A 27,870-nucleotide genomic window follows, 5' to 3' on the forward strand; every position below is an offset into this window, starting at 1 on the left:
TGTACCACCATATCTATTAGGAAATTACCATTACCATGGGGGAAAATATGGGTAGGGAGGAGGGACATGGTGTACAGCATTCTTAGCTTCGTTGGAAGCCATTGCATACTAACCGGACGGAGCACTTCAAGACGGTGAAGCCGAGGGGAAAATTGCATGAAGGCAGCCTGGCTTCATTGGAAGCCTTTACCACGCCCAGGTCCTGGGACGATGTTGTACAACAGACCTGTAATTTGACAGTGGGATAGACAGCTGCAAGTACAAGCGCAGCAATATATGCGCTAAGATAATGCACGGTGGTTCAAGAGCGCCCGGTGAAACAATTGGCCCTATATACATCAGTCACTGGATGGGGCACTCCCACTTTAAACTGACATAACCAGCATTGAAATGCAGCAACTGCTAAAGCATAGTAAGTGGCCGGGGGCGTTAGGACCGGCGGGCTATACCGTCCAGGAATCGGCCCGGCGTTGCGGACGGACACACGGACCATGTGGAATGTCTTTTTCGCTCCGGCCCCGTACCGTACTCCGAGCGGATGTGTCCTCTCTGTAGTTGAGAAACGGGTGTAATATGATGTCCGTTATATCATTCATGACTTTTAAATGGCGCTCGTGGTATGTATACACTACTGCACGCTCGGAAACCCCCGAGGTGCTTGGATGCTTTCCCGATTGGCATCACAGAGAGACACTCGTCGCCGCCGACCCTCGCCCAACACAACATCTCTCGTCTGTCCCGTAAATTCTTTGCGATTTTGGTAGCTGTTGACTGACTTGTTTGCTTACTCCATTCAGGAAGAACTCTAAATCAGATGCTTGGATCTGCATTATTTGCCCTGGTTAGTTATGGAGCCCTACGGCCACTTGGGCGGATGCCAGGTGGCGGGAAAGGGGTCCACGAACCTGAAGTACGCCCGCAGGTACATAATCTGCCAAGCCCACAGGCCGACGAGTATCAATGTCGTGCCGATGCCGAACCACTTGACGCGGGTGTTGGTGCTCTCGTTGGTGTCGCGGAGCTTATGCTCGCGAGCGCGCAGGTAGTCCATCTCGGTGTTGATCTCGCCGACAAGCTCCTCAATGCGCCGCAGCTCCGCCTCCACGGGCTTGAGCTTCTCCGTCGCTTGAATGGCGTTCCAGTCCTTGGCATCGGCACCAATGTCGATGTCGAGCTCGATGTGGCGGCTCGTAGCACCACTGCGTCCAGCTGTGCGATTTCATGTTAGCGTCTAGCTCTAATGGCTCCTCAGGTGAGAGCCGAAGGCATTGGATTGGAGGCGTTGCCATCATAGAGGTTGTAACTTTGAAGGTGCATGTAAAAGTCAGGTCTGAGGGGGAGTCACGTACAGCCAGAGAGGATGTTCTCGAAGCAAACGTCAAAGGCGGCATCAGCGTGAGAGGTGAATACGATGCGCTTCTCGCCACCAGCAATATCCTTCGGCTTGCCGTAGTCGTTGCCGACAGCGTCCTTGATCTGCAGAGCAACTCGCGGTTAGCCGAACCTCCAATTCAACACAGTTTCTGTTTTTCCCTTTCTCCCTCTCTTTCTTGGTCGTTTCTTTCCCCAAACACCTCGGAAATTCAATCCTTTTCTTCGCTTTTCGATTCCCAAGGCTCAGGAGAGGGGGGCGTTTGAGGCCACGTACGTGCATGTTGACGGTCATGCCGTCACCCTTCTGACCGTCCACAATGGCCGTGACGACGACGAGGGTATCCCGACCGACGAAGTTACGGATGCATCGCTCCTTCTTGCCCTCGTGGGGACTCGTGGCTTGCAGGTCGAACCTGAGCGCCTGGGCGCAGCAGGCGAGCAGGACGAGCCCGCACACGTAGTGCAGCAGCGATCTTGTCGGCGCCATCGTTCGTTCGTTTCGCAAAAGTTAAGGTAATGGAACCCGCAGGTGTTTCGACCGATCGGGTCGGGCCAGTCGCAGCGGTGGGAGTGAAGAGGCGATGGCGACAGGGGAGAGGGGGGAGCCGGGCGTGGGTTGGATTGTCGAAAGCTGGTCGTTGAAGGAGCTCCCTGGACTAGCGATAGGAGAGCTACAGTCTCGAGGAACCACCTTTGGGGATTTTTGGAAATCTGTCGCGTTCGAGAGCCTGGACCACTCAATGACCCCTGTCGGCGGGTAGGTTATGCTCTGGCCAATCAGAATCGGGAAGAGGGGCAGCCTCGCTCTTGGCACTCACGTGCGGTGGCAGCCTTGCAACTTTTCGAGGTGTGGCGCCGGGCGCGGCGCGCGCTGCATCTATCTGCCTTCGATGTCCATCCTTTCTCATCACGAATGCGACGTGCCCTTTCACACGTAACGAGGCCAATTCTTAAGAAACAATATTTTTGTGTCTTGCATCACCAGCGTCGAGGAAAACAGCTACCCCGTCATTCCCTGTAGCATCATCTGCCAAGATGCCCAAGTGTAAGTCTCCCCTCCATCAACTGCAAGAAGCTCAAAGCTAACCCGAGGTCCCAGTCTTCTGTACGTCCCCTCCAGCTCCTCCCCGCGCTCGATCGCGAAGCTCCTTGCCCGACTAACACAATTTCCTAGGCGATTATTGCGATGTTTACCTGACGCACGACTCCATGAGCGTGCGGAAGGCGCACAACAGCGGTCGAAACCACCTGCGCAATGTCGTCGATTACTACCAACGTACGATCACCCCCCTCCATCACGTCTCCCTCGTTGCTATACCTGCGCGCAAACACAAGGGCTAACACTATTTCCTCAATCACAGAAATCGGTCACGAAAAGGCGCAGTCTGTCATCGACTCCATCACCTCCTCCTATGCCGCCGAAGGCCAGGCGCACAACAACCCCATGCTGCCGCAAAATCAGCCGGGCCAAGCCTTCCCGCCGCCTTTTCCCTTCCCAGGAGGTTCGTCGAGTCCCCCCGCGTGCGCGCGCGCGGGCTTATTACCAACCCCATCGTCGTGATGCTAACGTCAAGCTCCCACAGGTGTCCCGCCTCCCTTCCCTGGTATGCCCGCCGGCGCCCCTCCTTTCCCTCAAGGCATGATCCCACGTAAGTCACGCTAACCTCCCGCCAATAACCCCCTTCGACAAATTCGCAACTGACCTGCGCGCCCATAGCCCCTGGACCAGGCGGCCGCGGAATGCCGCCCATGCCTCCCTTCGCTCCGGGTCCCAATGGCTCGCCCATGCCCCCTGGTGGCCTGCCCTTCCCTCCGCCGGGCGGTCTCCCAGCCGGTCTGCCCTTTCCGCCTCCCGGCGCACCGGGCGGCCTGCCTCCCAACTTCCAGTTTCCTGGCATGCCGCCGCCGGGTGCTGGTGGGTTCCCGCCCGGCCCTCCTGGGTCATTCCCACCTGGTGGTGGACCTCCGGGACGTGACCAGCGGTAAGGGTTCGTGGGCATAGCATCTCATCGCGGACGCGCGCGCGCGCGCGCACGTTGTTACGGTTGAATACGGTGTTTAGGCGTCTAATCAGGGAAGGGCAAAACTCACAGCATGGCAAAGGTACGAATTCATACCACTATCACATTCAAAATGCATTGGAAAAGGGACACCATTGTACTAGAGCGCCGAGGTTCTTTGTCCTGAACCTTTGCAAAATGGTATCTTCACGAGCAATTTCTATATGATACAACAATAATAGTCTCCAGTGTTCTCGTAACAAAACCATGCATTCGCTGGGGCACCGGATGCCCAGTAAGGTCATCATTGTCATTGCAAGGTCTTCAAGTCAACCCCAATCCCAAAATCTGTTCCCGAGTCCGCGAAGAAAATTGCTCTTTGGTCGTAAAAGTTTTGTAGTCGTAAATGATATTGGTTCGTAACGGTCGTAATATTCCACGTAGCCCTTTCCTACACCCTTCTGGTGCATCCGTCTCAAGTATATTACGCGTAGTTGCTCCAGACAAATCCTCTGGTTGCAGAAATTTGTACGTTGATTGCTCAAAAATGGTGGATCGACAGGTTTGTTTGTTGGTGCGAGTCGCGGTATGTGTTTGGTCGAATGACATCTCCTACACCATCTCTCACTTCGCGTGGGCCACTTATCTTTTGGCGTAGCTCCTGCGTCCTCTTCTCTCGTTTGCGCTCGTTGATTTGTCTCGGAAGGTTTTGCAACCCCTCCAACGTGCCCGAGAGAGAAAAGCGTCTCCTTCGCTTCGGACTAGCTTCTTCCTTGTTGTCATGATGGCCACCGGCGCTCAAGTAAGTGCCGGAGTTGGGTGACTGATCGCGAAGAGAGTCTAGGCTGCCCCGGCGCCTCATGACACGAAGGTTACCGCTATCCGTCCGGCGTATGGTGCGCCGATCAGGCTCATCCCGCGTCCCTGACGAATAGAAGTCATCTGCACCGCGATTGGGAAGAATTGCAAACGTCTTCTTCACTCGCGCACTGATGCTTCTTCGTGGAGTTGGACGGTTATCGATTGGAGGGTACCGATACACCTGGCCGATGGGCTCGTCCTCCATCTCCCTCTCCCACACGTCGTCCTCGTGATCAGCGTAGGCAGGCCGCCAATGCGGATGGAGTCGATCGTCCTCGGGTGGCGGCGCCTCACAGTCTGGGCACGAGCAAGGTCCTTCCATAGAAGAGTGGTTCCTTGAGCTCGAACCTCTACGCGTGAGAGAAAAGGTTCTCGTCAGTAATCCCGGTCTGCCACTCTTCGGCGGATACGTTTCGGAATTCCGCCTTCGGGCCAGCGCCCTGCGAACTATAGATCCACTTCTCTGAGGCTCCTCATCTACCATCGTCTCAAAATAGTTGCCCATGTTGCGCTGTCTCTCGTGATTTGGTGTCAGCCCGGAAGGAGTTGCAGGAATAAACTGAATTGCGGGCGGGATAAAGGGAGGCACTGGGGGAGCAGCTCGCGGGTTGCGGAGCGGCGAGTCCACGTCGTCCATGGTATGCTGAGGCTGTGGGGGCGTCACAGGTCCTTCCCCGTCTGGTCCAGTGGTGGTTATCGTAGGCCTTTGGGGAGTGTGCGACAACTCCTTGTCCGTCTGGGACGCGTCGGAGCTCTCTGAGGGCTTGTTGGAGTGGTTCACCAAGAGGACGGATGAATTCTGATGAGGGTACAAGCTCACTGCCTTCGCTTCTGACACTTCGGGTGCAGTACCACTAGTCTCCACTGAAGCTGCTGAGAAAGGAGTGTTTTGAGTAGATAGTCGTTTGCCGAAGAAGGGATCTCCGTGCCGGTCTACGTTGAGCCTGTGGTCTCGGTGATGGTGGCCGTTGTCGGTCTCAGATGAGGTGGCCCTTTGGAGGGTCAAGGCGGGTGCTCTCGTTTCATGTCCTGAGGGTTGGTTCAACAAAGCGTTTTGTGCCTTTAGGCTGTCCGCCGTCAGCGAACCTGCGCGCGATGTATTGCGACTTGTCGGTGCAGATAGTGAAGAAGACCGCTTGGGAATAACTGGTGGATAGTCAATCGTCCGTTGATCCGAGCCATCTGACTCTGACATGGACCGGTTTTTCCGCCCCGGCCGCTCAAATACTGGGGTTGCCAACTCGTGGCTTTTTGATCCGTTAACACGGGTTGCCGAATTCAAGCTCGCACTTCTCTTGGATCTTCGACTGCTTGTAGATCTAAGGGACGGCTCCCTGCTGGACTTGGATTTGACGGATGATCGACGGTCCGGAACAACGATCACCGGGATGCCACCGTTCTTCCAGATCTCCCTGCGAGCTTTACCACTCGAGATGGAGTTGAAAGTCGTGTTCGAGGCGTAACTGTTGTGACGGCTATCGCTAGGGCGAGGGAGCGGCCTTGGACGCCTCGGAGAACCTTCAAGCTGGACGGCCGAGTTCGTGGCAGAGCTGGCCGGTGACCGATTGGAGCCTGAATCTCTTAGAGTGAGTTGCTTTCGCACGTGTCTGAGGGTCTGTCGCCTTTGTGGGATTGAAGGGGCATCCACCAAGATCGCCTCAACAACCGTCGACGCGTTTGATCTCGTTGATCTCGTTGATTTGGCAGACATGCCTGAGAACCTCCGAGCATCGGCAGTGGCTAAGGATTCCGAGGTTGACGTGTTGGACCAGGCGATCTCGCTGGGAGCATAGAAAGCTGCCCTGTCGCGCTGCGACATCGCACGTAACGCCTTTGTCGCGTTTGTCGGCGTTACCACGCGATCTTCAAGGATCTCAACCTTGCGTCTCCCAGACCGAGGTGCGGGCTTGGGCTCTTGGCGCCTCTTCCTCACTGTGACGTTCCTGCCCAAGTTGTCATCCCACTCTTGCTCCACTTCGTTGTTCGAGGCCCATTCTCCATCAAATGCACCAAAGTCGCTCTTTGCCTTTGGGGTTGTAGCGTCCTCTGAGGGCGACTCTAGGCCTAGCCCTAGTCCAACCGGCGTTGGCGATTTTGCCCGAGGTTCCGAAACCCGACGAACAGTGTTTTGGGAAGTTCGCGCAGACAGTGTGTTTGGCCGAACTGTCGATCGCAAGTCGTCCTCTTCAGAAGAATAAGGCTCTTCTCTGGCAGTTCTAAACGACTCAGTCCGCGACTCGGCCGTGGTAGCCTTCGAGACTGTGCGATCAATGGGTATCGGTCGAACAGCCTTGGGGCGAGTCGCAGGTTGCGGAGGCGTAACGTCGGGTGTTGGCGGGCTTTGCTGGTTTGTAGGAGTGGCAGGCGCACGCGCAGGCGTCGTAGGTGTTTGCGACACCGTCTCGGCAGGCGCTGGGCTTGGAGGCTGGATTGAGTGACTGCTCGACGAGGTTCGCGAGTGTGAAGGCGGTGTCGGAGGCAAATCCGGACCGCTGCCTATTCGCTTCGGCTGGTGTCTCAGCGTCTGGGGGCTCGGTTGCTGCGACGCGTCCATCTGGGACGATAGTGAGTCGACAACCAGATCATACTTCCCGGGAGTTGATCGTACTTCGTAGGAACGCGCAGTGTCGCTCCTGTGTCTTGTGGGGTGCGGTAGGACTTTGTGCATTTTGAACATTCTCTGCCCCGCCAGGGCATCGTCGTGCGAGCCCATGGCGTAGGTTTTCTGTCGACCCGACATGGCGGGTAATGGTTTCAAGGTCGCTGCGGTAGTCATTCTAGAGGACATCTGCCACTGATATGCGTTTCTGTAAGAATGCGACGCGTGTCAAATGCATACAAGATGACCCTTCGCAGGCTAGCGAGGATGTGAGAGGGCCAAAGTCATTTGCATGCTGGGTAGAGTGAGGTTCATAGACGTGGTCAAGCCCGAGACGAGAGACAAGAGATGGCGGAGGGTGTGACGTCCGACAGTGAGTGGCGCAAAACAAGTGAAGAAAGAACGTCGAAAGCCGGGGAGGTAATCGGAATACTGGCCTAGAGGTAGGCCTGAGACCTTGAAACCAAACGACTCGGTGGGTAAATCGCGTCAAGGTCCAACGGCGTCCAGTTACAGTCGGCCACAGTCGCGAGGGTGACGACAGCGGAGTCGATGAGACGGAACACAAACCCACAGGTGGTTCAGTCTAGTGGCATGAGACGCGAGGCTCTGTGGTTTAAAGGAGCAGAGACCTTTCCAATCTACTCGAGGCAGAGGGTGGAAAGTCTCGGTAGTCACGATATAGGTAGGGTCCAGGCTTCGCGCATGTGTGAGAGGAGGAAGTGAGAACGGAGACTCGGCTGAGGCCTAGTCAAGGTGCCGGATGCGATTTGATCGGGGTCAAGTCGCACAGACCGAAAGCAAGGAGACGAGACGGGACGATATGTGAGATTAATGCTGAACTTCGGCCGGGCGTAGTGAGGGCAGCAAGAGCGAATGTCGATCCAGGGCTTCTTCGTGTGGCATGCGGACGGACGCTGGCGCTATTTTGGTGCAGGACACGGCTCCAAGAGGTTGAGATGATGGAGACGGTTCAGGAGGAAGGACGGAAAGGATGATTGGCAGGGCGGGAAAGGGTCTGACGCAAGGAAAGAGAAATGCGCCGTGGGTGAAGAGACAAGGGCAGAGCAGAAGTAGGGCGACAAGTACAAGAGTAGGTAGTGGTGGAGGAGAGTGATGAATGGTGGCAGAGGTCAGGTACTGCGCTCCTGAAGACAGGGAGGCGCGGAGGAAACGCTGGCGATAGGCGAAGGAAAGAAAGAGTGGTGGGGGCGCGCCCGGTAAATGGGTACAAGGCACCGCCCTGTCAGTCGAGCTCTGGTGGGATACTACAGGGTGAGGTCAGGGAGACGATCCAAGGTACCTCCCTACGGCGCGGAGCTGTGGAGGTACATCAGACCTCTTGATGGGACGTGGGCCCAACCAGTTCGTTTCGTGACGGGTACAGGTACACTACACGCAAAGAAAGATTGGTCATTGAGAGGAGCCGGATGTGTGTTCAGCGTTCCGCTGGACGGTGGGTTCGGGGCTTCCCAAGGCCGGGCCAAGGACCTGCCTGGACTTGAGAAGCTGGACCAATACCGGTCGAAGGAAAGACGGGGGAAAAAGAGAAGGAAGGAAAAAAGGACCAAAAAAATCGGGTGGCAGGAAAGAACACATTCACTCGCTCACTGCCTTGGATGGTGTTGGATTCCTCCCCCTCCTTTTTCTCTGCTACTTCGTCCCCTTCCAAAGGGTTCCATTCCAAGTCCAATCTGCTTCCACTTTGCAAATTTTCACTTTGGGGGTGTTTTATTTATTTTTTCTCCCTCTCTCTCTTTCGCCTTGCAGATGCATTCGTCCCGTGATATACAAATTTGCAAGGAAGGTGCGTGTAGCCAGCAGCAGTAGCTCCGCCAGGGGGCCGAATAAGGAACTCATCCACCGTCCCAACTGCACACAAGTGTGCTCTGTGGGCTCTGTAGCGCCTTGCGTAGACCACGAGCGGCCGGTCAAAGTGGGGCCGTCTCTCTTCACCCTCCAAAGCTCGCAGTGCTCCAGGGGCCACAACCACCTCCCATAGGCTGCATCTGCTTTAGTGGTTGCATCGTGCTGCAGCGTGGTTTCCTTCTTCTGCAAAGCCATGCCAACTTTTTGCCGCCTTTTCTCTCCTCCTCCTCCTCCTCCTCCTCCTCCTCCTCCTCCTCCTCCTCTGCTCTCCTCTCCTCTCCTTTCCCACCACTGGTGTCCATTCCCACCTCCCCTTCTCCTTCGTCTTCTCCCTCACTTTGGCCTCCTCCGACTGGTCCGGAGAACGGGTGTCGCCATCGTTGTGCCTCGTCCCCGCCGTCCGCTTCTTCCCCTCTTCAACTGGCTGCCCAACCACACGCCATGCAAGCCATGCCGTCTGCCAGCAGTACCGCGGTTGCAACACTGGCTACAGGACGGATTTTACTTACCTGAATCTGTAAACCTACCCTCAAACACTGAGTACAGTACCACTGGACTTTCGTATCGAAGGCGAAGGTGTTGTGTGGACTCTTGTGACACCATCGCCATGCACTCTTCCTGCCTCACCTTGACGGCGGCGACAGCCGTCGCACTTTGAAAACTAACGATGCCCTGACTCTACCGCGTGTCTGCGACGTACTGCCCTCCCGTAAAATCTTATGACTGCAGAATGCAGAGAGGCCGCGTCCGTCCAAGACAAATCATAGCTACGGGGGCCGGCTCATAACGTTCGGCCTTCTTTTCTCAGACCTGCATGACTCCGACGAGCCCCGGGGCAAATCAGCGGTCTTCCACGGCTCGCTGCATGAGACCACCTGCAGATTCGGAAACAGAAACTACTCCTGTAGCTGCACGAAGACGAGAAAGAAACGCGAGTATGATGCGCCGCGGGCCACCGGCATACGATGTCTACTCCGGCGAGGATTGAAAATGGCCTTCGCTGGAAGGAACCTCCGGACTCGGCTTAGGAGTCGATCCTCGCCTACGCTTGAGGGCTTGGTCGAGAACTCGCTCTTCCCATACGTGTGGTCTCTCGAGTCGTGCATCTGCCCGCCGGCGCAGTGTAAGGTTTGCCAGCATGTCTTTGGTTCAGTCAGCCGGGTCGGCATGTTTCGGCCGGAAGCGCCTGTCGGGCTGCCCATACCACCGGAGCGGAGCACTCTCGGGCCCCGGCGTCCAACCCACAATGTGTTCGGCCGACTCCGTCCGTCACAGGTGGTATGGACCACCTCAAAAGGTGTTTCATCTTCTGAAAAAAACAGCTGGGATCAGATATTACCTTCGGTGGCCGGTATGTGCTGATAAGTAGCCGTATCAAACGAGGGAATACCCAGGTGGGAAATCAAACGAGTAGGCAGAGAGATATGCGGGAGTTTATATGTGTCGTCCCCGGAGATGCCGGTCAATGAGCGACGCAAGCGTGATATGAATCCATCGGTCCTTATCTGTTTGGCTAAAAGCCATGGGCATGTCACCAAAGCTTTTTCCAGGGAAAACGAGCCTCTTATCATCATCCTGACCCGGGACTTGCAACACTGTCATCTCTATCGTGCTCGCTTCAGGCGAACAGCCTGCAGAACGTGCATGATGGACTGCAAGCGCACCGAGGTGGCCGTTACTGCTTGTTTTCCTATTCGGGTAAGCGTCTAGCACAGCTTGCATATGCTAGCGCGCCGTAGCTTTATCTTATCAGCCCCGCGTAGGGTTGCCCCACGTCGTCATCGAAGGAAACTCCCTTCAAAGAGCCTTCGTCAATGCGTCTTCGTTGAACAGGACTCTAGGGGACGACAGACGTTCGCACATTCAACGACTCATGAACAAAATCAATGCCTTTTCATTGGCTATGGGGCCTTCGGCTCGTCCCAGTCTGACGGGCGCTCCTCCCCCGCGCATCTAAGGTTGTGCTGTAACGGCTCCTAAGTTCTCCAACACCCAGCCGACGGCCCTGCAGAAGATGCATCTCGGGAACCCATTCTGGCTTATCTATCTCAGAGTTTGCATCATAACACCCGACGAATACTCAACCCACCCCCGCCCTTCTCGTGGCGTCTAGACCGTTCAAAGACTCTTGGTTCGCTCTTTTCACGGAGATGCCACCTTCCCACCGGCTCGACTGCTAGGCAGAACCCTGCCAACATATGTACCGAGCGTTTGATCTTGGGGTTTCCCATCCGGAGTGCAGAGCCGACTAGACCAATCGACGCTTGAGCCCAACATCTGCGCTGATCTTGCAAGCATCATGACACTGGAGCAGGAGGGAGCTTTATCTCTGCCCCGCATTGCCAACAACTCTGCCACGGCCCTGGTCTTTACCTAACACCAACACGTTAATGGTTTTCCCGACACCGCATCTGATGCTCTCCATTGACCAGTCCCATCACAGGGAGCTCCCGTCGGTGTGTTCAAAGCGGCCTTGATAAGCTTGGGAGCCGGTCCCGGACCATACCTGATGCTGCAATCGATCATCATGCGTGGAGAGCTGTCGAACTGAGGGGCCAATCCTCTTCTGACAAGACTTGGGACCTTGCAGCAGGCCGAGATTCATAAAAGCACGGCCTTTTCCCTTTACGATTCTGCAGAATTCTCTTGGTCATCAGCTGCAACTTGAACTTGCCTTACCTTCAAGCCTCAGCACAATGATCTCTCGAAGCATCCTCGCCCTTTGCCTTGCGGCAACCGTCTATGGTCACGGTGACCACGACGACCACCAAAAGTCCATTGCCGGGCCTCACCAGTCTCTCTGGTACAACAACCTTCCTGGTGATGGCGGCACTCAGGTATGGTTTTGAATGGGTTGGCCAATGATTTGTATCTGACTTGTCGCAGGCCGACTCGGTGTTCTCAGGCATCTCGACTTTCGGCCGTCTGCCCTACCAGCCGTGCCTAGGCGCAAAGGATGTCAGATACGACATTGCCTTCATTGGTAGGACATACGCACGGCGCTTGGCTCCGGAACTTGCTGACAATGCTTAGGTGCCCCCTTTGACACCGGCACTTCGTACCGTCCCGGTGCTCGTTTCGGCCCTTCGGGAATCCGTCAAGGCTCCCGCCGCTTGAACCTATAGTACGTTTACGTTTGCGTTCAGAAAGACTTGGAAAGAAGAGGTACTTACACACTCACAGTGGAGGTTACAACGTGCCTTTGGCCACGAACCCCTTCAACAGCTGGGCCACCGTCCTGGACTGCGGAGATATCCCGGTTACCTCGTAAGGATAGACTGTCTCACAGCTCTGCCAGCATGTTCTAACGAGCCATTAGATATGACAACACCTGGGCCTTGCACCAAATTGAGGAGGGCCACTTCAACATCCTCTCTCGCCAGCCGGCGACCGATGCGGCGAAGAAGGGTCCCGCGAAGAACGAGCGAACCCTACCTCGTGTCATCACCCTTGGCGGTGACCACACCATCACCCTTCCTCTGCTGCGCTCTATCAACCGCGCCTACGGTCCGGTCTCTGTCATCCACTTCGACAGCCATCTCGACACATGTAAGCAATGAACGGCCAACCACCCATCTTTCCAAAACTAAATGTAGTCAGGGCGTCCCAAGGTCTTTGGCGGCTCCCCGTCCGAGGTCGCTAGCATCAACCACGGCACGTACTTTTACCACGCCTCGCAGGAGGGCCTGCTGCGCAATGACTCCAACATCCATGCCGGCATCCGTACGACCCTCAGCGGCCCCAGTGACTACGAGAACGACGGTTACTGCGGTTTCGAGATTGTCGAGGCCCGCGAGATTGACACGATCGGCACCGATGGCATCATCAAGCGCATCATTGAGCGCGTCGGCACCAAGAACCCCGTCTACCTGTCCTTGGACATTGACACCCTTGACCCTGCCTGTAAGAGAACATTGCTGAACAACGCTCGGGGGACTGTGACTAACAAACGCCGATAGTTGCCCCCGCTACCGGTACCCCGGAGACTGGTGGCTGGTCCACGCGTGAGCTCCGCACGATCCTGCGTGGTTTGGAGAGCCTGAACTTGATTGCTGCTGATATCGTCGAGGTTGCCGTAAGTGTTTCCTGTCCACTACTGTTCAGTAACTACCGGATAGCTAACTATAGAAACCAACAGCCCGCCTACGACACCAACGCTGAGCACACTACCATGGCTGCTGCCGACGCACTGTACGAGATCATGAGCATCATGGTCAAGCGCGGCCCCTCAGCGCCATGGTCAACCAGACCGAGGCCTACGAGGAGCTGTAAAGGAAAGAATGATAGGAAATCATGGGAACAACAGGGCTTGTATGACGCAGTGACAATGTCAATAGCGTTCCATACAAGCAGATGAGGTTTTCTGGTGGTATAGGCGTTGTCGGCGGTTGGAGTCGTGAGTGGAAAAGTCGGCGGTTGGTGCTGGTCCTGGAATCTGGTTTCATTGATGCCAATGAAAATCATTGAGTTGCAAGCATATGAGGTGCATATATGAATTATGATATTAGCGGTACCCTTTTGCGCTCAGAGTGTTGAAAAGTTACTGTGCGTCCGACTGTGATTTCGTTAACTAGAGGCAAATGTGAGGTCACTAACCATGATACTAGATGCACAAACAGGGGGAGTGAGCGATGACATCACTCGAGGCGTTTAGTCTTTTGGTGGCACGACACACAGCCCTGCCACATCAGCTGAGGAAGACACCCAGTTCATGATCCCGCTTGCCCACTTGCATCTTTCTTAGCTCCACGACAGGCAGTGAATGGAGTGTCCGGCAGGCGCCGGAGACGCGGGGGGACGCGGGGGGACGCGTCGCGAGTTGTGGTGGGGGACTTTCTTCCCAAGACCCCGGTGCGCTTCGGCAGAACCCCTCCGACAGGGTAGATAGAGCTCGGGAACGGCGGGGCGCGCGCGGTCTTTACCAGGAATGCGCGACAGGGACTTTGAGTGTTTCTATTTCGGTTACAGGCTTGGGCTAGAAACATTCCGGCGGCCGCCAGCGGCCGCCAAGTGTCCCAAAACATCTTTTTCTCTCGGCCATTTGGGCTCGCCAGATGCGGCGATCCTGGAAACGACACGAACAAAACCGCTTCTAGCGACTTTGGGAATGTGAGGCGTATCAACACGAGAGGACGCGCCATGTCGCCAGTTCAGCTCGGAGTCAACCGGGCCGATACCTGATAGGATTATCCCACGCAGGACGGAATAAGCGCTGAAGACCTCGGCGAAACAGGGCTGAAAGGAACACGACTAACCGTTCGCCGCTCCGTCGCTTCTGCAACCATCTATCCTCGGGTGCACTCTGTGTGCCAAGAGGCGGTGCCGGCATTACGTCCGCAGGTCGACGTTTTTCTTTGGAAAAGACTTGTCCACCAGCCCGGCTGGCTGAACGAGTTGGTCTCCGAGCTCGAAGCCACAGAGTTCGTACCTCAAGAACCTCGGCAATGGGAGATGAGTGTGCTGGAGACAATTCCCGGCCATGCAAGTGACGCACGCCGACTCTCTGGACGGCTGGAGTTCACCCCCGAAACCCTGGTGGGCATCCGAACCATCCGCTCTCTTTCCTCCTGACGATCGGGCTCGGAGGCGGACTTGGACTTGGACTGTCCCCATCCCACGCGGGAAACGTGTGAGCATGACGGAGGCGAGCTTACGACGAATAGTGGCTTGACAGATGCACGTCGTCTCGTGCTCTTCCTCTCTCTCTCTCTCTCTCTCTCTCTCTCCCTCCCCAGAGACGTGTTTCCCCGTTGGCGTCGCCGCCGTCCTCGGCAGTATCGGAATGCGCAGGCACCACACTCCTCTGCCCCGGCCACTTTCAGGTTTGCATTGTGTGTAAATTGTCTCACCTTGTTCATCTGCACCGTCTCATGTGAGTTGCTAAGGAGCCGCTGTGAGATAGCTACCTATCTTCTCAGCTGAGGGGAGTCCCACAGCTGGAAGGCCGCTTTTCATAATTCGAACTCTTCGTTAGCGCAATAGAAATGTTTCCGGGCCGAGCAAGCCCTGGCCAAGAGGAGGGGGCTCTGGAAGACGCTGGGCAAACTGGATGCGCCGTGCGCAACCAAGCCGAGTGTCCATCTGCTTCCCTAAGGAATGCATCGCGACAGGGGGTGGGAAGCTCCCCCTTGTGTTGTCAGCGATGCAACGTCCGTTAACGTCTCTACGCATACGCTGGTAACGGCAGAACGACATGAAGTTCGGCTTGCCAACTCCCATTCCTCGCCATCCCTTCCCTGCAGGACCCCTGCTCCCCATCGTTCCCGAAACCAGGGTAGCAGAACACCACCAGTTCGTCCATCCATCAACACATCCGCGTGCCACACGCCACCATCTACATCTACATGTACGTGTGCATCGCATGGCCAAGCGAGGTAGTTTCTCCTCAGTGTACGGAGCTGCACAAACGGCGTCGGGCAGATTTGCGATCTCGGGCGCTTTCGGCAGGGCGCAGCTTAATAGCGGATTAGGCCGGGAAAGGTGACTCGACAGCAAAGGAGAGGCAACCGACTAAGTCTCTCTCGAATAGGAAGGTTTGTCAAGAAAGGACGCCGACGGAATCCCAGTTGGCCCATTGACAGACCCACAAGCAAGCGCCGCTCCCAGCCTCAGCCCAGCTTGGCTTCGCCATTACGGCTGACCTTGCCTCAATGCCGGCTTCTCGTCTCTTTCCAAGTCCAGCAGTCTCTGCAAGGTAGGGTCGGTTGCTTGTCGGCTTGCTCGCTTGCGGTACGTCCCAAACTTGTCCCCAGCCTCTCCGGTCTCAGCCATTCCTCTTCGTGCCTGGAGATGGCTTCGACGGCACCTTCGCTGTCACTGACTACGCATCTCGTGCAATCTATATATGTATGACCATGTTTTCCCTCTCCAGCTCATCCGCATCTCTATCTCTCATCCCTTACAACTACTTCTATCTCATACCACAGTACAGTATCACAGTAACAGTATCACATCATTTGTTTTGTGAGCTCAGCTATACAACAGCCACATCCCATCACCACCATCCCTCATATTGTGCCGTTGTTCATATTACAGCACTTCACCACCGAAACCATCAACATGAAGACATCAGCAGCTGTCGTCCTCGTCGCCTCGGCGCTTGCCTCAGCCCAATTCATGTAGTACGTCGCTCTTCCCCTCTCCCAAGCCTTCACTAACACCGTCCCCAGCAACTCGACGATAGGCCGGTACAACTGCCCTCGTCCCAACGCGGCCTTCTGCACCAGCGACTCCCTTCGCACGGACGTCATCATCCGCTGCGACGCCAACGGCCACGGCCTGGCCGCCAGCTGCAGCAACAACCTCGCCGGCCAGTTCCCCCCCGGCGTCCTGCAGCTCGCCCGGTGCTGGCAGTCCCAGTCTCAGTCCGGCGACGCCGCCTGCGAGAAGAACTGCATCGTCTACGCTGCCCAACCCTTCCAGCTCCCGTCCAGCGTCTGCACGCCGTACGCGACCGCGTCCGGTACGGGTGCCGGGCCGTCGACGACGAACCCCATCGCCCCCCAGCCGTCCACCAACAACGGCACCAACACCAGTACCAGAGCACTCTCTAGCACGGCGCAGGTTCCGTCCTCTGCGCCGCGGTCTACGGGAACCGACACCAGGACCAGAGCACTCCCTAGCACGGTGCAGGTTCCGTCCTCTGCGCCGTGGCCTACGGGAACCGGAACCGGCCCCTCCGCTGGTGGACCTGGCCCTCCGCTGGTGGACCTAGCCCCTCCGGCAACGGCACCGTGCCGACCGAGAGCGGCGGTGACTCTGGCAGCGCGTCGGGTACGCGCACCCCCATCCCGCCCTCCAAGTCCATCACCGGCGGCATCACCCCGGTGCCCACCGCCGGCGCCGTGCAGAACAGCGCCGGATACCTCGCCCTTGCGGGTCTCGTGGCCGCGTACTTCATCTAGACGACCGTTCTTTCGTCCAAGGGACGTGGGATTGCGTCGTCGCGTCTCGAGCATCTCGCTCATCGCCAGGCCGCTAAGGCCGACCCCCTTCACACAACCTAGACCTTTAATTACTAATCGACGACCGCACCGCACCGGCGGTGGCATGCAGGAGCCGTTCGAGGCACTCGGGGCGCAGAGGAGTTTTTGTTTTGTATAGATTCATCTGACTTGGGACGGCATTCGACACGGAATTACGCGGGGACAAGGGCGTCGCTGGCCTGAGTTGAATCTCGGGGGCGACGGGAAATAATTGTTTGTTCGTACTTGGAACAAAAGCGAGTACGGAGTCCAGTATGCCAGGGAGCATTATAGAGGCACATCAGTCCTTTGAACCTCATTTTTCGAGGAGCTGGAGGGATCCCATATCTGCATTCGCCACGGAGCGACAGACTGTTTGCTAGGACCTAGGTTTCATTATTAGAATATCTGCTTTCCCATGCACGCACTCACGCAACAATCAACGTGGTTCTCATTCCAAGCCAAGCGATACGCGCAGACCTCGCATCCCTCGCGGTCTCTCATGTGCCCTGATCTCGTTCATCGTCCCGTTTCCCTAATGCTTCCGAATTCCAGTTATAAACGCCGCCCAATGCATGATAATATCGTCTCAAAGCAATGCAAACACGAATGGAACGGCCATCAGGGCCAGAGATACCGCGGCCCTGGATCCCGCGTTGGGGAAATGCTTTTGGATCTCGCCCGTCTGGCTGGGTGAGACGCTCGAGCAACTCGCGGTGCCGCACTCGTACCCGCTCGGACAGCAGCCGGGGACGGGGCCGCCCTCCTCGCCGCACAGAAACCAGCCGCTGGCGCACGTCTCCGTCGCCTGCGGCTCTGGCACATCGGTGACGGGTACGACGACAGTGACGCCGTTGCTGATGATGGTGGTAGATGGCGTGGGTGGGCACGACGTTGTGGCGCAGTCGCGGCCGGTCTGGCAGCAGCCTCCGCCGGCGCGAGCGAGACATGCGTAGAAGCCAGTCGGGCAGTAGTCCGACGGGATGGGCTGGCTGCCGTCCTCGCCTGAGTTGGTCGACGTTGGTCGGAACGGGGGCACAGCGTCCGAGGCGCCCGAAGTCGTCGGGGTCTCGCCGGGGTTTTCGGTGGTGGTCGTGGTTCTCCTCGTTGTGGCGGTGCCTGGGTTCACTGTTATGATGATCGTGACAAGAACAGTGGTGGTTCTGCCGTCTGCGAGTGTCGTCGTAGAGACGGTGGTGGTCGTGACGGTCTCCCGTGCAGTTGTGCCGCCTGACCCACCACCACCGCCGCTGCCGCCGCTGCCGCCGCCTCCGGTGCTGCTGCCGCCTCCACCTCCACTACCACCTCCTCCTCCACCTCCTCCTCCGTTCGTGGCCGTTTGGGTGGGTGAAGTGCTCGGCGCCGGGAGAGGGCTGGGTACACCTGGAAGAGTCAGCTCATGATCACGCCAGCACTCAAACATTTTTGTGTAGACTTACAGCCGACACCTTGACAGACGTAACCCGGAATGCAACATCCACCACTGAGCTCAGCGTCACAGCTCGTCGTGCCGCTGGGACATGCTCCTACGGCTCCACTGCATGAAGCACCCAGCGGACAACAGGCGACGTTCCCGACCCGTTGATCCTGGACCCTCACACACACCTCATTGCTCATGCAGCACTTGTTCGGCGAGCCAATATTGTCGCAGCTGTTCATGTTCGCAGGGCATGACTGTCTGCTCTCGAGGATATGAAGAACCTCGGCGGCACGCCGTAGGTGCTGCCAGCCATGGTTGGCGCTGTCAAAGTGCTCCGCAAAGGGCGGGCGGTAAGGGAATGAGGCGTTGTAGAGGAGCGGGTCGTCAGCCATGCGGGCGGCGACGAGCTCCTCGCGGGGTGAGAGCGGGGTGGTGAAGATGTCGTCGGCAAAGGCAAGGTCGTCGGGCAGGAGCTTCTCGCCGGCGTTTGGTGGCATTTTGCGGATGGCTGCTGGGTGCTCTGCGTTGACGTGGGCTGCTATGAGAAGCAGGAGCGAAGAGGGCAGACCGATGAGTGAGAGGGAACGCATTGTGCCGAGATCGAGGCAGAGCTTTCGCCCTCGCTCAACGGATCGCCTTGTTCTTGGTGATGGTGCTGTGGGTGGTTAGGATCGGCGAGCCGGCCCAAGCTCCTGTGTGTAAGGCAGCTTCAGTCGCGTCTTGTCAGTTGAGCTCAATGGCGACCGCGACGACAGTTGAATGTGAATTTTGACGTCTATATTAAATCTGCACGATGAGGAGGGGCTCGTCGCTCGTATAGATGTGCGAGTTCATGAAAAGGGCCGGTCGGTAATCAGTGAGGCGTCAAGGGTCATCGAGTTTCGAGGTGCGGAAATCGGTGGCTGGGCGAGAGAGAGAAGAGAGAGCTGGACACCTCGGGGTTCCCACCCTGCAAGGTGATGGAGCTGCATACGCTCGAGGCCGCCAGCTGCGACACCTCACCGCCCCAAGTTCGCTTCTCTCGTATCCGACCGTTGTCTCTTTGCTGTCTGTGACCCGCAGCGAGACACGTCAAACTCGAGATCCGATCACCGACAATACGTTTGTTTGCGTTTGCATTGGTTATTTTTCTGGGATTACCGGGTCGCGCGCTTGCTGGCTTTGTTATCTGGCAATAGCACCGTTCGTTCAGCTCGGTACGTACCGCTTACGCTAGGGATTCTTTAGGGGGCTGGGGCTGGTTGACAGTTGCCAAACAGACGTCATTCAGGGCCCAGGCGGGTCGGCGACCGTTTGTTAAGCTCGCGGGAGAAACACAGACCTGGACGCTGTCAGGGGTTGGGCTGTAAGGTTTTGCAGGGGTCAACGGGTAGCTTCTCCGGAGCGCCACCTGGGCAACCAGCCCGCGCCGATGGGTCGCGCCAGCCGATCTCATGCACTGCGGGAACTCGAGCATGGCACAGCATTCGTGAGGTTGCGCACCTCAGCGATCTGGCGATCCTTACTCGGAGGCCATATTTTGCAGAGAAGATGATTTGCGCTCCGCGCACCAAGAGCGCTAGGGTAATACTCTATCCTCTAGATGATCGTTTACAGGTAGTCGTACATATATGGTACAAGTTGTTACATCTCCGTCCTATCAGAACAGACTCTCTCCGCTGTCTGCCTTGCGAGCGTCCTTCTGCAACTTCTCGGTGAGAGTCAGTGGCGGCTGCACACCTCTCAGGAATGAGTTGCAGAGCAGCGCCGTAGCCACGCTGACATTCAAGCTGTCCACCGAGCTTGACATGACCATGCGTGGGATTGTAACCTCACGGGTGGCCTTCTTCCTAATGTCGTAGGGGAGACCGCTGCCTTCGTTTCCAAGGATTAGGATGGTAGGCTCCTTGGTGAGAGGCTTGGAATCCTCGATGCTTTCCGGGGTCCATTGACGGTTGTCGTTGCGCAGTCCAGCCGTCGGTGCGACAGCTGCGTAAGAAGTCCACCCGGCCTTCTGAGAAGCGTCCAGGAATGCGACGGGGTCTTCGACCGAGAAGAGCCTCAGTTCTTCGGCAGCGCCCGCTGCCGCCTTCAACACCGTAGAAGTGATGGTCGACGATGTTCTCTGCGTGATAGCAACCGCCGACACGCCGAGGAACCTGGCGGTTCGAAGAATGGCGCCAAGGTTGCCGGGGTCCAAAATCTCGTTCAAAAGGAGTACAAGCGGTTTAGGAGATCCAGGCCGGCACGGGATGAAGCCCTCAGTACCGTTGATCTCGGTCTCTTCCCTGGACTGACGAGCCACATAGACGGGGTAGCCCTTCAGCTCGTTCGACTCTGCGCCAAGACCCGTCAGCGGCAGCTGCGGCAGAGGTGATGCCTCAATGACCATGCCGTTGTGTGGCCGACCCTTGCTCATCTTGTCGAGCAGCTTCTGGTCGCTTTCGTAGATACGAGTGACCTTGATTTTTTTCTTCTCCGCCAAAGCCAGAATCCAGTCATCGTCCTTGGTGGTGTTTTTGTTGCTGCCCTGGTAGACGTAAAGGTGGTAGAGTTTGCGTCTCGAGTTTTTGAGGGCTGCTTTCACGACAGAACGACCAAAGAGAAATTGCGACGCGGCAGTGGTATACTGAACCGAAACCGGGAAGTCCGATGACCTTTTTGCGTGCGAATCGTCTTCTGACCTCCTCGAGTCGTACCGCCGCCGAGGTGTATCTCCGTCCTCAAGCTCCCTGCGCGCACCATCCCTCATAGATCTCATTCTGTCCTGCGTGAATCCTGGTCTCCGTGTCGAACGGTCGTGTTGCCGGTCTTGGTAGCGATCCTGACGACGGTCAGGTTGACGGTCGTCTTGGCGGTCGCCCCGCCGATCAGGCTGAAAAGATGGCCTCGGAGAATCTCCATCACGTGTGTCCTTTTTCTCCAGTAGCTTTGAAACCTTGTCCTTCAACTCGCCTCGGTTGAGTTGATACACCAGACTCTTCTTGCCAAAGGAAAACTCGGGGTCGTTGAATCGTTTGCTCCGCGACTTTCTTCCCCCTTCTTCCTCCATCTCCTGCATCTTCTGGAACGCCTTCTTCGGCTTGAAGTGCTGTCGTGGCTCGCGGTCTCGAGGGCCATCTCGACGGCTGCCAATAGCGCGTGAAAATCGGTCGCTGAAAGAATCTGGTTTGGATTCGGCTGCGTCTCTGGGTCGACCTCGGCCTCGCGATTCCGTTAAACGCGACCGAGAGTCAGGCCTACTCGGGCGGTCGTTGCGAGACCCCTTGTCAGAACGCCATATTCCGCGGTGGATCGCAGAAAGCGAAGCATTGCGCGCCTGGCTAGAGAGCAGTGGGCTGCGGGAAAGAAGAAATGGTGCTGTCGAAGTTGTAAATGGGCGGGAAGCGCTCCATATTGAAAGGAGACTCATTGCATTGCGTAAATGGGATAGGCCTAGGTGTTGATATTGCTGTTTGGCTGCTACATGAGTGACTATGTTGTAGGTGGGCTATGTACGAGTTCCAAGTACTCGCCTCCTGGTCGGTTTTTTTTTCTTTCTGCCGCTTTGCTCCTACGCAGGGTCTGGGCGGTAAAGCTCTATTGAAGCTGCCACTGGCCTTTGATTGGATGAAGAGGGCGATCTGGCGGGCTTCTTCTACCGGCACAACGCGCCCCCTCCACACAAAGAAGGGGCCCTTGAACTGGTACGTACTTTCCTCCAGTGACTGCGCGCTCTTTCGGGAAACGAGGTTTAATGGAGCAACGCGGTTTCGAGCATCGTCGCGTTGTACATTGAAGTGCACCTGCCAGAGTCTCGACAGCGAGCAACCTGCAACTCCTCATTTCCCACCGCACGACAGCCTGCTGCTTGTAGGAGCACCCGAGCGTAATAATCGGATCAGTTGGCGGCTCGGTTTTGGTTCTTGGTTTTTATTTTATTTTCCTTTGTATCACCGGCAACTAAAATACATCACAACCTCCCATCGGCTCTTCCCGTCTCCCCACCCATCAAATGCTACAACGTCACAGCTTATCGCATCATGGACGACGTTCCGACCAGCGCTGACGACGAGGTCGTGCAGTCGCTTGCGGGCTCTCCAAGCGACGCGCTCTTCGGACTCGACAACTCCGACCTCGGTACTTCAGCCGAGCCCAACGGACCCGATATCCAAGTTAGCGAAGACATGCCCAGCGAGAATCCAACCGAGACCACGGCAGACAAAACGATGGCCAACGATATTGAAGCTGAAGACACAACTTCCGACGAAACTATGACAGTTTTCGGTGGAGTTGACTCCTCTGTGAAGGCCACAACCGACAAAATCCCCCTAGAACCCACACCTGCGACGACAGAAGATGCGCAGACCTCGATGAAGATCGACATCGAAAATGACGAGCATAGCCCCTCCATTGAAGTTGGAGACACACATGTGAACTCTACATTCGCTAACAGATCGAGCGCCGAAAATACTGCACTGCAGGATCCCGAGTGGCGTACTTGCAAATTGGAGATCGTCCTTCCCGACTTGTCGCCAGAAGAACGCGCACAATATGTCTCTATCACAAGTGACGTTGTGAACGAGGTCGTCGAAAAGGTCACAGGATCCGAAGGCGAAGTGTGGTACAAGGCGGAATTCACAGATGGCCGGCAGGATATCGTAAGTGTTTTCCTCTTGCTTCTCGAGTATCGAATCTTTCCCGGTTGCTCTTGCCTTTTAACGGGCGCTCTTCATATCTACTTGTCTATCGTCTTCTACCATTGTTTCCTTTCTCGCCCAATCTACCTACCTTGGGTAGTTTGAGATCAGTCTCTTTCGATCAACCACCTTACCTCAACCCGGAATCATCTCTCAAACTGTCTACTTTGCCTTTTCCTATTACCTACCTTGAGCCACTCTTACTGTTATCACGGGCCTCCTACTTCACACTTGACAGCCCGCATCTAACGTTCTGAAGCTGCTTACCTGCTGTATGCAACTTGAAGAACACATGAGGATTGTTGTCTCTGGGCTCGGCCAGCTCACATGCACGCGGTTGGCGACTGGCTGATTTGCACACCAATCCCCTGGCGCCTGCCTTCTGTGCCTTTTTTTATCTTCTCTCTCCGAGTCTGCCCTTTTCGTCCAAGACATCCTTCTCAAGCACTCTCTTTTTGACACCATTCAGAAGTGAACAAGTCTTTCAATATTTACATATTTCCGAGACGCTAACACTTTAAGATTACGGTCGACGATTTACTCTCATACGAAAACGCACAGCTTGCTCTCTTGCGATTCCAGAACAACATGACTGAGAACGGAAATGTCAGCGTTGATGACAACCGAGCGAAGAAGAGGTCATGGCAAGGGGCGTGGGATGAGTCGGTTGCCGACTCTGACGCCGATGACAATACCATGGCGCTTAGCGAAGATGATGTTCCCTACCAATCCAACCGCCAACGCATTTCAACTCACCGTCGAACCCGCCAAAATTCCACTCTGGACTCTGATGAGGACATTGGTCCTCGTCGCTCGAAAAGACAGCGCATATCCGCAAGACAAAGCAATCGTCACAGCTCGCCGATGATTTCGGACGATGATCACAAGGACGAAGCCCCGCCGCAAGGTCGTCAACTCAGAGAACGCACTCAGAAACAGCTAAAACTGACCAGCATGGTCTTCACCAACATGCCTTTGACTCGCGACGACGATATGGATGAGCTGTCTCAAGACCCGCCTCGCCAGCAATCTGAGGATGACGACGATGATGACTTTCAGATCATCACTTCCGACCTTCTGCCAAAGCCCTCTTCGTCCCGGCGCAAAAAATCCCGGCGTCTCAAGGCGAAAGCAAAGACAATTCGGCAACCCAGATCACGAGGCTCATCGATTGAGTTCGAGGACCGCCGCCGGTCTGGCAGGTCGACCAGAAACAAGGCCAGCATGCTGGATGAAGCGCTGATGGATGATGAATCATTCTACATCGAAGACACAGCACCAGCCAGTGCACCAAGGGTTGTCAATATCAAGGAAGTCTTCAAGCCAGTCAACCATAGTTCGCCATTCAATCAATTTCACACCGATTTCTGTGGAGCCTGCAACGCCGGCCCTGCTGTGAACAGAGGCCCATTGATTGGATGTCAAGGCTGCTCCATGTCGTTTCACAAAGGCTGCATCGGATACAGATCAGCTCGAGAGCATATCGTCACCAAGGTCGGCGTTGACGATTTCGTTCTTCAGTGCAAGTACTGCATCAGATTCTACGACAAGAAGGACAAGAACAGTCCGCGACACGATCATTGCCAACAGTGCAAAGGCGTTGGACGCTCGTGCGCCGCATTCGCACCCAAAAGAACTTCAAAGCAGGAAGAGAAGATCCGTCTCGAGAACGGTGGCGAGGACCCAATTACACCTGTTGACCCTTCCTTGGTCAACAATGCTGACAACCTGCTGTTCCGGTGTACTATGTGCAAACGTGGTTGGCACTACGAGCATCTGCCTTCATCTGAGATGGACTCAGACTTGTCCGACCTTCGTCAACAACGTCTCTCAGAGTACTCTGTTGACTGGAAGTGCTTCGACTGCGGTACAGTATCTGACAAGATCCAGACATTGGTGGCTTGGCGGCCTGCCGAAAAGAAGTCACTCGAGTCCGGAAAGACATACAGCGACTTGAAGGAGGACGAGAAAGAGTACCTTATCAAGTGGCAGGGTAAATCATACTTTCATTGCAGCTGGATGCCTGGAGCTTGGGTTTTCCACATCGCTGCGGGAGCCATGCGCACCTCTTTTGCAAAGAAGGATGCAGATCAAAACCTGGCACTGAAGTTTACTAAAACTGAGGCAATCCCTCAGGAGTACCTTCTTGTTGATGTCATCTTTCAGGCCAAGGTGAAGGGCACGGCAAGGGGAACATTGGAGGGTGAAATGGACCGCATCGGCAATGTCGACAAGATATACGTCAAATTTCAAGGTCTTGGCTACGACGAGACGGTCTGGGATTCCCCGCCAAAGCCAGATACTGGAGAACTCTACAGCGCATTCAAAGCGGCATACTACGAATACTTGGCTGGCAAGTACTTCAACAGCCCTCCAAATGCCAAGATGAAGGAGCGGGTAAACAAATGGAAGGATCAGAAATTCGTCAAATTGAACCATCAACCTCCTGGCCTCCGTCGCGGCAAGCTGATGGATTACCAGATTGAAGGTGTCAACTGGGTCTTATGGAACTACCACGAAAGCAAGAACGTCATTCTTGCCGATGAGATGGGTTTAGGCAAGACGGTGCAAGTCATTGGCTTGATTTCAACTCTCGTCCACAGCGACCCGAAGGTGCGTACTTGCTATGTACGATAAGGTTTTCGGTGTGCTAATTCCTCTAGTGCTGGCCGTTCCTCATTGTCGTCCCGAATTCCACTTGCCCGAACTGGCGGCGCGAAATCAAACAATGGGCTCCAGATCTCCGAGTTGTCACTTACCACGGGGGCAAACAAGCACAGGACTTGGCATATGAGTTTGAGCTTTTCCCGAATCGCTCTCAGAACATCAAGGCCCATGTCGTCGTCATGTCGTACGACTCTGCTCAGGATGAACGGACGAAGCACAAGTTTAGCTCAGTCCAGTGGGCTGGTTTAGTAGTTGACGAAGGTCAACGACTGAAGAACGACAAGAGCCTGTTGTACACGGCTCTACGTTCTATGCGCTTCCCCTTCCGGCTCCTCTTGACGGGCACGCCATTGCAGAACAATAAGCGAGAGCTTTTCAACTTGCTGCAGTTCGTCGACCCAACTCAGAACGCGGCGAAACTTGACGAGGAGTTCCAGGAGTTGAATGGCCAAAACCTGCCCGAGCTTCATGGTCGAATCAAGCAATACTTCCTTCGAAGAACGAAAGCTCAGGTCTTGAAGTTTCTGCCTCCCATGGCACAGATCATTGTTCCTGTCTCCATGTCTATTTTACAGGAAAAGCTTTGCAAATCAATCATTGCCAAAAGCCCTGATTTAATCAAGGCCATCTTCGCGGATGACAAGATTAACAAGAGAGATCGTGGGAGCCTGAACAACATCCTCATGCAGCTCAGAAAGTGCCTTTGCCATCCTTTCATGTATAGCGAGGCAGTCGAGGAGCGATCGCTAGATCAAGATAAGATGCACCAAAATCTTGTTTCGGCATCAGGAAAACTCATGCTTTTGAATATTATGCTGCCTAAACTGAAGGAGAGGGGCCACCGAGTTCTCATTTTCAGCCAGTTTTTGGATCAGTTGGACATCATTGAAGACTTCCTGAATGGGCTTGGCTTCCAGCACAGACGACTCGATGGCAAGATCAACAGTCTGGAAAAGCAGAAGCACATTGACGCCTTCAACGAGCCGGACTCCGATATCTTTGCATTCCTCCTCTCAACCAGGGCAGGAGGTGTAGGTATCAACCTGGCGACAGCTGACACGGTCATCATTCTAGATCCGGACTTCAACCCTCATCAAGACATTCAAGCCATTTCTCGAGCTCATCGAATTGGACAGAAGCACAAAGTTCTCTGCTTCCAGCTAATGACGAAGAACTCGGCCGAAGAGAAAATCATGCAGATTGGCCGGAAGAAGATGGCTCTTGACCATGTACTGATCGAGGCTATGGATGAAGAAGGCGAGCCGGATGACCTAGAGTCAATTTTGAAGTTTGGAGCGTCTGCGCTGTTCAGTGACGACCATGACGGCAAGGACATCATCCGCTATGACGACGCAAGTGTCGACAAGCTTCTTGATCGGTCTGATATTGAGCAGACAAAGACCGGTAATGACGAGTCTGCTGAGTCACAGTTCTCCTTTGCGCGGGTCTGGGCCAACGACAAAGCCGGATTCGAAGACAACTTGGCTGAAGAGAACGAACCCACAGTCAACCCAAACGTTTGGGAGGAGATTCTAGCAGAGCGCGAGGCTGAGGCCAGGCGAATCGCGGAGCTTAATAAGGAGGTTCTTGGTCGTGGTGGTCGGCGCCGTCAGGTAAATGGGCAGAAACGAGTCAAACGCTTCCACCAAGCCTACTAACAACTATGTTTTAGGCGATCAACTACAAGACCAATGGCACAGCTGGTGTCGTCACTGACCTTGCCGTCGACAACAGCGACAGCTCCGATAACGACGGAGAATTCATTGGCGAAGACGATGAGGAACCGGATACTGACACGGAGAATAGGGCTTTGGGAAATGGTTCCAAAGGTAAAGCTAAATCTGCTTCTACTCGTTCCACTCGAAGAAATACAAGTGCCAGTAAGAGACAGCAAGTTAACAACTCCACACCACAGAAGACGCGCCAACGCAGAACTCCAAAGAACGGCCTCGTGCAATCCAACAAGGTCAAAACGACGACCCCGCGAAAACTAACCCCGCGGAAACAGTCGCCTCGCAACCAAAATACGCAAAATCTAGGACAGGTCAAGGCGTCTACAAGAAATGGAGACCCAATTCAGAGCAGAATCACCAAGCCGCAAGCCTCGGACCAGTCCAGGGGAACGGAGAAGCCCTTGGTGGCAACAATTCCGCTCAGCCCATTGTCAACTACCACACCCAGCAGCCCGGAATCCCAACTCACCAATACTCCAACTCTGGGCGAGGGGGCGGTGGTGATCAACTCCTGAGGTCCGACATGGATTGGCTGGATAATCTCAGGAACACGACTTTAGCGACTGGTTATCCCATAGCCACAGCCCAGCAAGGTGGGTATGGAGCTCTGCAGCAGTCAGTTACATCAATCAACGCGAATGTGCCCAAGAAGGCGCGAAGGAACTCTTTCGGTTTGTCACAGATGCATCCCAATGCACCCACATGTGCAAGTTGCGGCTTGCGGC

General features: G+C 55.5%; 9 protein-coding genes across 9 annotated transcripts; 4 read left to right on the forward strand and 5 right to left on the reverse strand.

Annotated features, from left to right (window-relative positions):
- Positions 1–856: 856 nt before the first annotated feature.
- On the reverse strand, positions 857–1,861 carry ColSpa_10509 (endoplasmic reticulum vesicle protein 25; the record flags this gene model as incomplete). The annotated part of the gene is made up of 3 exons (XM_049276721.1): positions 857–1,209; positions 1,350–1,476; positions 1,649–1,861. 3 exons carry the CDS (start codon positions 1,859–1,861, stop codon positions 857–859), a joined length of 693 nt encoding a protein of 230 aa, XP_049132678.1.
- Positions 1,862–2,409: 548 nt separating this feature from the next.
- Positions 2,410–3,360, forward strand: ColSpa_10510 (U1 small nuclear ribonucleoprotein usp102; the record flags this gene model as incomplete). The annotated part of the gene is made up of 5 exons (XM_049276722.1): positions 2,410–2,419; positions 2,549–2,650; positions 2,736–2,876; positions 2,958–3,023; positions 3,092–3,360. 5 exons carry the CDS (start codon positions 2,410–2,412, stop codon positions 3,358–3,360), a joined length of 588 nt encoding a protein of 195 aa, XP_049132679.1.
- Positions 3,361–3,915: 555 nt separating this feature from the next.
- On the reverse strand, positions 3,916–6,975 carry ColSpa_10511 (uncharacterized protein; the record flags this gene model as incomplete). The annotated part of the gene is made up of 1 exon (XM_049276723.1): positions 3,916–6,975. One exon carries the CDS (start codon positions 6,973–6,975, stop codon positions 3,916–3,918), a length of 3,060 nt encoding a protein of 1,019 aa, XP_049132680.1.
- Positions 6,976–8,786: 1,811 nt separating this feature from the next.
- On the reverse strand, positions 8,787–9,005 carry ColSpa_10512 (uncharacterized protein; the record flags this gene model as incomplete). The annotated part of the gene is made up of 1 exon (XM_049276724.1): positions 8,787–9,005. One exon carries the CDS (start codon positions 9,003–9,005, stop codon positions 8,787–8,789), a length of 219 nt encoding a protein of 72 aa, XP_049132681.1.
- A 6,757-nt stretch (positions 9,006–15,762) lies between these two features.
- ColSpa_10513 (uncharacterized protein) lies at positions 15,763–16,607 on the forward strand (the record flags this gene model as incomplete). The annotated part of the gene is made up of 3 exons (XM_049276725.1): positions 15,763–15,824; positions 15,873–16,237; positions 16,336–16,607. The coding sequence occupies 3 exons, from the start codon at positions 15,763–15,765 to the stop codon at positions 16,605–16,607; spliced, it is 699 nt and encodes a 232-aa protein (XP_049132682.1).
- Positions 16,608–17,256: 649 nt separating this feature from the next.
- Positions 17,257–18,677, reverse strand: ColSpa_10514 (uncharacterized protein; the record flags this gene model as incomplete). The annotated part of the gene is made up of 2 exons (XM_049276726.1): positions 17,257–17,786; positions 18,107–18,677. 2 exons carry the CDS (start codon positions 18,675–18,677, stop codon positions 17,257–17,259), a joined length of 1,101 nt encoding a protein of 366 aa, XP_049132683.1.
- A 1,049-nt stretch (positions 18,678–19,726) lies between these two features.
- Positions 19,727–21,127, reverse strand: ColSpa_10515 (rRNA methyltransferase 2, mitochondrial; the record flags this gene model as incomplete). The annotated part of the gene is made up of 1 exon (XM_049276727.1): positions 19,727–21,127. One exon carries the CDS (start codon positions 21,125–21,127, stop codon positions 19,727–19,729), a length of 1,401 nt encoding a protein of 466 aa, XP_049132684.1.
- A 961-nt stretch (positions 21,128–22,088) lies between these two features.
- ColSpa_10516 (uncharacterized protein) lies at positions 22,089–23,097 on the forward strand (the record flags this gene model as incomplete). The annotated part of the gene is made up of 2 exons (XM_049276728.1): positions 22,089–22,706; positions 22,984–23,097. 2 exons carry the CDS (start codon positions 22,089–22,091, stop codon positions 23,095–23,097), a joined length of 732 nt encoding a protein of 243 aa, XP_049132685.1.
- Positions 23,098–23,333: 236 nt separating this feature from the next.
- Positions 23,334–27,660, forward strand: ColSpa_10517 (chromatin remodeling factor mit1; the record flags this gene model as incomplete). Its single annotated transcript, XM_049276729.1, has 3 exons — positions 23,334–25,358; positions 25,409–27,025; positions 27,085–27,660. The coding sequence occupies 3 exons, from the start codon at positions 23,334–23,336 to the stop codon at positions 27,658–27,660; spliced, it is 4,218 nt and encodes a 1,405-aa protein (XP_049132686.1).
- Between the last annotated feature and the right edge of the window lie 210 nt (positions 27,661–27,870).

The sequence above is a fragment of the Colletotrichum spaethianum genome (genome assembly GCF_022836535.1).
Source record: "Colletotrichum spaethianum MAFF 239500 DNA, contig36, whole genome shotgun sequence".
In the NCBI taxonomy this organism is placed as follows: Eukaryota; Fungi; Ascomycota; class Sordariomycetes; order Glomerellales; family Glomerellaceae; genus Colletotrichum; species Colletotrichum spaethianum.